Here is a 10,129-nt window from a genome sequence, read left to right on the forward strand (position 1 = left end):
AACGCCAGGATCACGCCCTGAGCCGAAGGCAGCCGCTCAACCGCTGTGCCACCCAGGTGCCCCAGGAAATACTAATTTTTAAGTAGGCAGACCTAGCAACTTCGATCTTTAAGGCAAGACCACGCTTTCACCCATTAGGCTATACTGCCTCCCACTTTTTTAAAAATAGTTTATTTATTTGAGAGAGAGAGAACGTGCATGAGTAGGGGGAGGGGCAGAAGAAAAGGGAGAAGAAGACTGCCCACTGAGCAGGGAGCCTGACATGGGGCTTGATCCCAGGACCCTGAGAGCATGACCTGAGGTGAAGGCAGACACTTAACTGACTGAGCCACCCAGGTGCCCCAGTACTGCCTTCCACTCTTTTTTTTTTTTAATGGTTTTTTATTATATTATGTTAGTCACCATACAGTACATCCCCGGTTTCCGATGTAAAGTTCGATGATTCATTTGTTGCGTATAACTCTTAATCAGGGCTTCGAAAAGGACACATGGAGGGGGCCTACTTCTCTACTGGAGGTCCTCTGCAGTATATTACTGTCCCCAGCCTGGACTTACTTCCTTGTCACTTGACCTGGGACCTCCTTAATGGTTCTTTCTGCTGAGTCTTGAGATCATTCCCTATTGCTCAGGACCTCAGGACTCTTGCCTGGGCGTATGTTCTCATGGGGGCCCAGGGGGAAGGGACGGCCCACCAAGGCCCCCAGGCACAGAAGGGTGTCTAATAACAGGCTTTTTATGGGGAGGGGGTGGGTCCTCAGCTGCCTGGGGTATCCTTCACTTTCAGTTCCTCTGAAAGTCAAATCTTGCCCCAGACCCTCAAGGTGGTCAGACTAGAGGCTGCAAGACAAGAAAGGAGAGCAAGTTCCAAAGAATAAAAACCCCGGAAACTCCACTAGGCCCCTCAGGAACTGGCTGGCGCGGAGGGGGACACGCTTCTGTCTTAGGACACATCCGGCAGCTTTGGCCTTTCCGGCGGAGAAAATTTTCACCATCTAGCGGGAGGTGGATGCATCTGGCTGAAGGGTGTCATTTGAAGTTTTTCTCTAGGCCAGTGATCCTGAATTTTTTCAGCACACATAGAATCACCTGCAGATCTTGTAAAAATACAGGGCCCCAGCCCCAGTCTCTGGTTCAGTAGGTCTGGGGTGGGTCTGAGAATCTGAGTTTCTTACCAGCTCCCGCTGATGCCAATGCCCATGTCTGTGGTCCACGGGCCACACTTTGAGATTCGCTGGCCCAGGTCATTCATTCGCTCCCTGGGCTCCCCCATCTGGTATGAGCGAGGCTGAGAGGTCTGGAGAAACACAGGCTCTGTTCCAACGAAAATAACAGAGCAACTGCTCTCTGCCAGGTCGCATGCTGAGGTCTGTGCATTAATTTTCTCATCTAATCCTCGCAACAAACCCGTGCAGTAGGTTTTGGTAGGACTATCTCCACTTTACGAGGAGAAACCAGGCTCAGAGAGGGTGCACGGGCTTTAGGATCAGACAGATCTGGGGTCTGACCCCAGCTCTGCCACTGACCCACCCTCTCTGAGTGCTCACCCTCCCTGAGCCTCTGACTCATCAGTAAATGGGGATCACAGACCTGGTTCCTGGGCGCATTGTGAGGCCCCCAGGGGTGGTGATTTTAAGAGCACCTGCACATAATAGGTATGCAAAAAATGTTCATCCCTTTTCGTGCCATAAGCCTCATCGTGATCTCAAGGTCCTCTTCTGTCTCCTCTGTAGGGCAAAGCCTTCTTCATCTATGGCTCCACAGAAGCTCCTATCTATCCGTCCAAACCCACCTTAGAATCCCCTCGTCTTTGTATCTTTCCCTGAAAACCTGTCCTCTTCCTGTCTTTGGGAAGAAAAAATATCTAGGATGGCAGCATCTTATTTGCAAAAGGGGCTCAAAGCATTCCTTTCCTTTCTTTCTTCCTCCCTCCCTTTGTTTCCACAGCATTTATTTATGGCAGGTGCACTTCGGAGTACAAGTTATGCTATCACGGGGACCGGGCAGCTAACATCACCATTACCAGCACGAGCACCAGCATCATCAACACTGCGGACCACACGCCACAACACTGTTTTAAGAGGCTTAGGTTGTTGACTCATTTAATGCCTAAAATAACCTTTTGAGGAAAGGGAGTCACAAAAAATGCTAAATAATTTTCCCGAGACCACACCACTGATCCGTGGCAGAGCTGAGATGTAGAAGCCGGCTGTGAGTCTAGGTTATTAAGTTTCGTGGTATACTGTTCTTTACAAATGAGGATGGGCCAGGTGGGGACTGTGGGGAGGGTGCCCATCCCATCGAAGAGGGCAGCCGAATGTTGGGTCCAGAGTTGTCTGCTTTTCTGATTTCTCAAGAGGATCCAGAGATACGGAGTTTTATGTGGCATCGCCCACTTTTTAAAATTTGATAGTAATCTAAAATGTAAAACAGAGAGTGGGCCTCTGCAACTTCTGCTGTCTCTGATATCTCAAAGGTGGGGACCTTGACTCACTTCACGGCTGCACCCTTGCTCCAGGCCAGGAACACAGTTCACCTGTTGCAGATGCCCTGATGCTTCTGGATGCCTCTGAGCTGAGCTTGGCCTCAACACCCAGGAATCTCATCCTCCAGCCCACTCAGCTCTCGGGATCATCAGCCTGGAATTGGGGTGTGCACAAGGTATGACGGACCCAGTGGTGACTCGGAGTGTCACCTCCACCCAGGGACCATCTCCAGGTCTCCCCTGTCCAGGATGAGACTTCCTGCTTACCGAGGGCTGACGTGCTCTGAGTGAGTGTTTTGTTTCATCATCCCATTGATGCCCTCCACAGTTTTGGGTGGTTGCCACTGTCCTCATCCCCCCTGGTGCAGATGAGAAAGCTGTGGCTCACACAGGGCGAGGGAACTGCCCCAGCTAGGAAGCGGTGGACCTGGGCTGGTAATGCAAGCACCACCTGATTCCAGCCTCTCCCCAGCTGGCTGTTTTCAGGCTTTCCACCAAAGTGTTGATGGTCTTGGCACGTGTTCCAGCACACGCACACACTCATCCCCCAGACTGGACCTGGAAAGTGTGTGGGACACAAATAGGACCCAGGACACTCCCGTCTGCCAGCCACGTTTCCTAATTACCCTGGCTCCTACTAGAAGGGGAGGGCGGCACTGGGGGCATCCAGAGAGGATCCCTGGAGGCTGTCCCTTTTGGGAACTCTGCCCACCAGAGCCTGGACAGGCAGAGCTTGTGGTGTGGCTCAGCAGAGACGGCAGGTAGAGGGGGTGCGTGTTTGTCCTTGCCCACAGACAGAAGTGTGCATATGTGCACCTGTGCATTGTGTGCTTGTGTGTGTGGTACACACACGTGTGAACATGTGCGCGTGTATATGTGTGGACCTGTACGGAAGCACGTACACGTGCGCATGCATGTACACGAGTGTGTGTGCACGTGTGCATTCGTGCATGTGTGCAATGGAGAAGAGAGGACATTGTCCCACAAATTCAGATCCTGTGAAGTTAGTTTAGGACAAAGAACAAAAATCTTACTTAACCCAGAGATGTCAATTTACAGAAAAAGCTGAAATAAAAAACAGCCCCCCCCCCAGGGGGAGTATCTGGGTGGTGCAGTCGGTTAAGCATCAGGCTCTTGCTTTTGGCTGGGAGTGGAATCAGGCCCCACTTCTGGGCTTCAGCTCAGCGCTGAGTCTGCTGAAGTTTCTCCCTCTGCACTCCCTCTCCCGTGGGGTGGGGCTGTCCCCCCACTCTCTCTCTCTAAAATTAATAAATCTTAAAAAACAGCCCCTGAATTTTTATGACCAAGTTAGATTTATATGCACAACATGGATAACAAAGGAATGATAGCCGGAGACTGGGGGTGTGGGTGCAGGATATGGATGGATTATACCATTTCTGTTAAATATCTGCCCACAACGTCACTATGCATTTTACGTATGTTCTGTGGGTATGCATATATGTGACTGCATAGGTGTGGGAAAGGTCTAGAAGGAACATCCCAAGTTATGAAGGTGGTTACCTTCGGTGAGCAGGGAGGGCAGGGGTTGGAAGGTTATATATAGCCAAAGGGGGTGTGGATGGATCCCTGTGTCCTCCTGAAATCACAGTTCAGTGGGTAGGTAGGTTGAGTCACTGGTGGATGCCAGGTGGGGGCCACAGGGATGCTTAGGCCTCAGGGAACATTTCTACAAGTCCCCCAGTAGACTCTTGGAGGGCTCTGCTGTCAGAGACAAATGTGGGCATTGGCTGTCCTGACCTGGCTCCCTGGTGGGGGTGAGGTGAGGGAGCTGTTGTGCCTCTCATGGATGGGAGAAGCTCTGCTGCTTCCTGCCTAAACTTGTCTGTGCCTCAGTTTCTCCCTCCACACTGCAGTGGGGAGGGCCTGCTCCGTGCCACTGCACACACTCACTGTTCCCAACTGTCCCCTGCCAGGGGTCACGCCTCCAGGCCAGAGCCCCTCTGAGGGAGAGGCAGCAGGGCGCTGGGATCTGGCCTCCTCCCCAGCAGGGGGCCACTAAGGGGGGGCCAACCCACCCCCGGGGTCCCCTCTGGTGGCTGACAGGAGAGGCCAGGACGCAGGCTCTGGGTTCAGACTTCTGGGCTCGTAATTGTCACCCGGACGCAGGCAAGCTCCCCCCCCCTTCAGTTTCCCCGTCTATGAAATGGGAGCCCAACGGAGGCCCACCGTCCCGGGATGCTGTGTGGCTCAAGTCGGGCCGTTCTGCTCGGCGACACCGGGCCAGAGTTGGCGCTTTCGAGTTTCGCGGGTGTCACCCTCCTGGACGACAGCTCACCCCGCCCCTCCGCGCTCAGGACACCGCGGCCCTCTCCACCGCCGCGACCCTCCCGGGACTTGCCCCTCCCCCGCCTCCGGCTCCGGGGGCTTTTGTCATCCCGCAGTCCTCCCCTTGCACCCCGAGGCCGGGTCCCCACGGAGCCGCCGCCAGCGCCCAGGCGCCCCCGCGAGGGAAACTGAGGCGCGGCCGACGGAGCGCGGGGGAAGGCGCCACGGCAGGGCGGCCCCTGTGCTCGCCCGGGGTCGCCGTCATACCTGTTTCCCGCGGTGTCTCCGGACGGTGACGGCGGCGGCTGCCGGGTGGCTGTGGCGCTGGGGCTGGGAGCGCGCGCGGCCACGGGGACTGGGAGGGAGCAGGCCGAGGGGGCGGGAAGCCCGGGAGCGCCCGCAGGCGGAGCTTGGCGGCGCCGACCGCGGGCCAAGGCACCGGCACCATCCAGGGACCCGGCCACCCAGCTCCGGTCCTGCACACTTACGCGTACTCACGTGCCACACCCACGTACCCGCAGCACCCTGCGCCCCGTGTTCCCCCTCCGTACGTCCGGACCCCCAAGGCACCCACATATACCACAATATGTGCAGGTGGACCCCCACCCCCGCGTGTCCCCCACACAAACCACTGTCATTGCCCTGTCCCGGTGCACGTCACATGCCGCATACACCCTAACCACTCGGTCCTACCCCGCGGTGTACCTAGACGCAACACACGCGTGCAAATTGCACGCCTGTCACTTCCACACCCCCCTCCAGGGCAGATTGCCCTCTGGGCAAGGTGGCGATTTTAGGCCATTTGCTGGGATAGGCTTCTGCAGTTGATTTCCCCGAACTGTTCCTGAACCTCAGCTGACCTATGAGATGGAATTAGCTCGCCTCTTTTTTCCCACTGACCTTCTCCTTCTCTCTGACTCAGCCTCTCCCTCCAAGGTCACTCTTAGATCCCAGTCATTCCCTGAAGGCCCCGCCTCTGCGTTAGAAATTCGAACTGCCTACCAAACCGGTGGGGCCTCGGGGCTTCCTCCCTTGACTCCCACTACACCCCTGCGTTAGCCTTTGCTCACTGCCAGGCCCTCCCCTTTTCTCCAGTCCTCACGTCTTCTCCTCCTCTCTTCTCTTTAACAGGTCAAGGTTCCAAGGCTGATCCTCTCAGCCACTTTCCTACCGATAACCTCCACGCGCGGCTTTTCATTTCACACACCCATTGCAAACTCCAAAAATCAGCCTTCTCCATCCCACCATTGAGAGAGACTGGATTCTTTTTCTCTCGCTGTAACAAACCACGACAAACGTATCAGCTTAATACACACAAATTATCTTACAGTTCTGGAGGTCAGAGATCCAACACCCCTAAAATCAAGAACTGGGAAGACTGTGTTCCTTCTAGAGGCTCTAGGGGAGAATCTATTTCCTTGCCTTTTCTAGCTTGTAAATACTGCCTGCATTCCTTAGCCTGCGGCCCCTCCCTCTATTTTAAGAACCAGCAATATGGGGCTGCCTCCTTCTCCCATACCATCTGTCTAGTTCTCTCCTTCCTTCCTTCTTTTCTTTTCTTCTTTCTTCTTTCTTTCTTTCTTTCTTTCTTTCTTTCTTTTTCTTTCTTTCTTTCTTTCTTTCTTTCTTTCTTTCTTTCTTCCCTCCCTCCCTCCCTTCCTTCCTTCCTTCCTTCCTTCCTTCCTTCCTTCCTTCCTTCCTTCCTTCCTTCTAGATTTTATTTATTTACTTGAGAGAGAGAGGACAGAGGGAGAGTGAGAAGGAGAAGCAGTCTCCTGCTAAGTGAAGAGCCTGAGGGGCTCTATCCCAGGACCCTGAGATCATGACCTGAGCCGAAGGCAGATGCTTAACCAACTGAGCCACCCAGGCGCCCCTAGTTCTCTCCTTTCTGCATCCCTCTTCCATTTCTAGAGACCCTTGTGATTGCATTTGGCCTCCCTGAATAACATAGGACAATCTCTCCATTTCTAGGCCAGCTGATTGCCAAACTTAATTCAGTCTGCAATCTTACTTCCCCTTTGCCATGTAACTTAACAGATTTACAAGTTCTGGGAATGAGGACATAGGCATCTTTGGGAGAGCTTTGTTCTGTCTATCAGAGAGACCGAGCTTTCTAGAGGTTGAGCCCTGCTGAAGAAATTGTCAACCAAGAAGATTTTTGACACTATAAATCTGTGAACCTCTACAAGTAGAAAGAAGTATATTATTGCCATTTGTAGTAGAGAAAAAATAAAATAAAATGTGGCATGTTCATTCGATGGATTACTATACAGCACTTAACAAGGACATAGTCTCTCTATGTATATGGATGTTCATAGACTTCAAAATCGGGAGTGGAAAAAAGCAAGAAAACTGGAATAATAGAGAGTAAACACTTTCATAGTGTTAATTCTGTGCCAGGTGTGGTTCCAGGCACTTCTATGAAAACTCGCAAAAACCTCATGGGGTAGGTACCCGTATCATCCCTGTTTTACAGATGAGGAAAGTGGTACAGACAGGTACAGTAAGTGCTCGAGGTCACACGAGTAGGAAGCATCAGAGCTGAACCCAGACAGTCTTAACCCAGAGCCTGCGCACTTAGCTGCCACAGATTAATGTGTACTGTCTGAGTTATTTCAAGTAAATTTTAAAAAATACTGTAAGGAATTTATAACTGTATATACTGGAAGAAAACCACTGGAATTCATGATAGTGGTTCCCTTAGAGTTCAGAAATGGAATGGGGACCAAAGGAATTCTCCTTGAGCTGGGAAGTTTAATTAATTTTTTTTTAAAGACTGAAAGCAAATAGTACAAAATGTTAACTTTTAGTTATGGGTGGTGAGACCCTGGGTGATTGGTTCATTATTCTTTGTACTTTGCTGTATTAAAAAATTGGTCTCTCTTACAAATACTGTGGTCTCTGAACTCGGTGCTCTCTCCACAGTTGTATGTGTTTTCTTATTATGCTGATTGTTTCCACTTCGTTTCATGCATGTTTTTCTGTAAATTATCCTCATATAGGAATTTTCAAAGATTTTGGTCTCAGGAATCCTTCACACTTTTAAAAATTATTGAAGACCCCAGAGAGTTTTTGCTCACAAAGTTTACATCTATTGATACTTACCCCATTAGAAATTAAAACAGATACTTAAAAAATATTTTAATCATTGAAATATAGAGATACTAAACCCACTACATGTGAACATAATTAAAATGCCCTTATGAAAAATATTTTCCATAACAAAAAAAAATATTAGTGGGGAGAATGGCATCGGTTAACAGTTTTGCAAATCTCTTTTAATATCTGGATTAATAAAGGACAGCTGGATTCTGGTTTGTTCTGTTGCATTATGTTTTTTAGTTGAAATAAATGAAGGAAATATAGTTTCACATAATTTTACCCACCAATGCTTTTGTCAAACACAGCTTTTTGTCCATGCAAATGTCAACATGGAGAAAAAGGCAAATAACACCTTAGCATTGTGATGAAAATAATTTCAACCTCATGTTTCTCTTGACAGGGTCTTTGCCCCAAACCTATATGTCAGGGGACCACACTTTGAAAACCATTGCCCTAGTATATTCAGTTGTGACCATATGAAATTGTTAATATTTTACTTTCTTTGACCTACAAAATGGCAATTTCATATGGTTCAACCCAATCCAGGTCATTTGGGAGGGTTTTTCTTTTGGTTCACACCCTGGGTTTTCCTGGCCAGTTTCTGGTGTTGGACATTATTGGGGTGTGTCTTCTCCAGGACTGTATTGCTGTGGGCGGCTTTGTACAGATGACATGTGTTCGTCTGAGTCATGATGTCCAGTGTGGGAGGAGATGGCATTGGGGGTGTCTAAGAACTATGGACTGGTTGATGTTAGGCTAACCAATTTTAAGATATGTATTATAAGCAATTGTGGACAAAGAGAGTTATGCTCTCAGAGTTGCCTTGAATTTGTGAAGACTGAACTTGCTTCTTTCCCTTTCTTGATTGGAGCTCTGGTCTTAAGGATGTCAGAGAATGTCTACATGGGCTTTTGCCAGGTGTTTAGAACTGTGGATCACTTGGCCAAATTAAAAAACACACACACACCCTTTTTTCTTTTCTTTTCCTGTCTTTTTAAAAGATTTTATATATTTATTTGACAGAGAGAGAAAGCCAGTGAGAGAGGGAACACAAGCAGGGGGAGTGGGAGAGGAAGAGGCAGGCTCCCAGCGGAGGAACCCGATGTGGGGCTCGATCCCAGAATGCCGGGATCACGCCCTGAGCCGAAGGCAGACGCTTAATGACTGAGCCACCCAGGCGCCCCCCCACACAACTTTTTTCTAGTTGAAGACCTGTGGGCTGAATTATGGCACAGTTAGATGAATTCATGTCTGGATGGATTCATCACTGGTTTGGGAGGTCTCTAAGTACCAATACCCCCCATTATATAAAATATTTATATACTATTGTGGGAGAACAGTCTTTCTGCTTTCTTTAATCAGGTTAATGCACTTCTAGGAGATGATAAGATAGGAAAGGTGATCCAAGATCAGTCAAGCCAGCCCTGGTGATCAATGGGGTGTTAGATGTTGTGCTTTATAACCACTATTTAAACAATACTTTGCATAAAAAATAAGGTAATTTTTTTTTTTCTTTTCAGAAGGAGTGAGGCACTGATCATCCACTCCTTCTACTTCAGGCAGCTGCACCTGATTTAACTCTAGGGTCATCACCCCTTCCTCATCCCTAGTCTGTATTTTGAAATATTTTGAGATGTTCATTTCATTCATCACCACCCCGTTGGGGATTGATATAACCCCAGCCCAGTGATCAGCACATTATATTCCTCTTGGGATGTTGATTGATTCATGGGAGGAAACATGACCCAAGTCAGATTAACCATAGCCAATGAAAATCTATATGGGGACTTTTCCTTTGGAGGACCACTGGCTTCTGAGTTGTTTAGATGTGGGGTTGCTGCTGTGAAGAGGCTGAAGAAGAATGAATCCCAGCTGGAAAGATGACAGGTCATCTAGGTCCATCATGTGACCCACATCAAGTTTCATCTTGTGACCCACATCAAACATAACCTGAAGCTAGCCCTACCCTTGGACATTGCACGTGCCTGAAGCTATAGATTTCCCTTTGTTTCTCAAGCCGTCTTGGGTTGGGGTTTCTGTTACTCGCAACCAAAAGACTGCTGATTCTGGTGAAAATGTTTTCCAAACTACAAAAGGTACCAGGAGGGACAGTTAATACATCTTTTTTACTGAATCCTGACAGTCTGGAATGTCTAGCCCCAAGCTAAGAAGATAAGCTAAGACAAGCACAGATGTAAAGTCCTACAGTTGGGCTCAAACAGACAAGCACCATATTTAAGTACAGAATGCCAAGTGGCG

The 10,129-nt window shown here is 49.4% G+C and overlaps 1 protein-coding gene across 2 annotated transcripts in view; it reads right to left on the bottom strand.

The window, feature by feature from the left end:
* The window catches only part of SCNN1B (sodium channel epithelial 1 subunit beta), a 53,536-nt gene extending 48,266 nt beyond the window's left edge, over nucleotides 1-5,270 (bottom strand). The window contains exon 1 of one of the 2 annotated variants that reach the window (XM_045776420.2): nucleotides 5,036-5,270. In XM_045776420.2, the coding sequence (XP_045632376.2) occupies nucleotides 5,036-5,216 (181 nt within the window). In that variant the 5' untranslated portion in view covers nucleotides 5,217-5,270. The remainder of the gene's footprint in view (nucleotides 1-5,035) is intronic. The other variant, XM_045776419.2, reaches the window with a different exon arrangement.
* Between the last annotated feature and the right edge of the window lie 4,859 nt (nucleotides 5,271-10,129).

Source organism: Ursus americanus, chromosome 2, assembly GCF_024610735.1.
Source record: "Ursus americanus isolate L20-20 chromosome 2, mUrsAme1.1.p, whole genome shotgun sequence".
Classification (NCBI taxonomy): Eukaryota; Metazoa; Chordata; class Mammalia; order Carnivora; family Ursidae; genus Ursus; species Ursus americanus.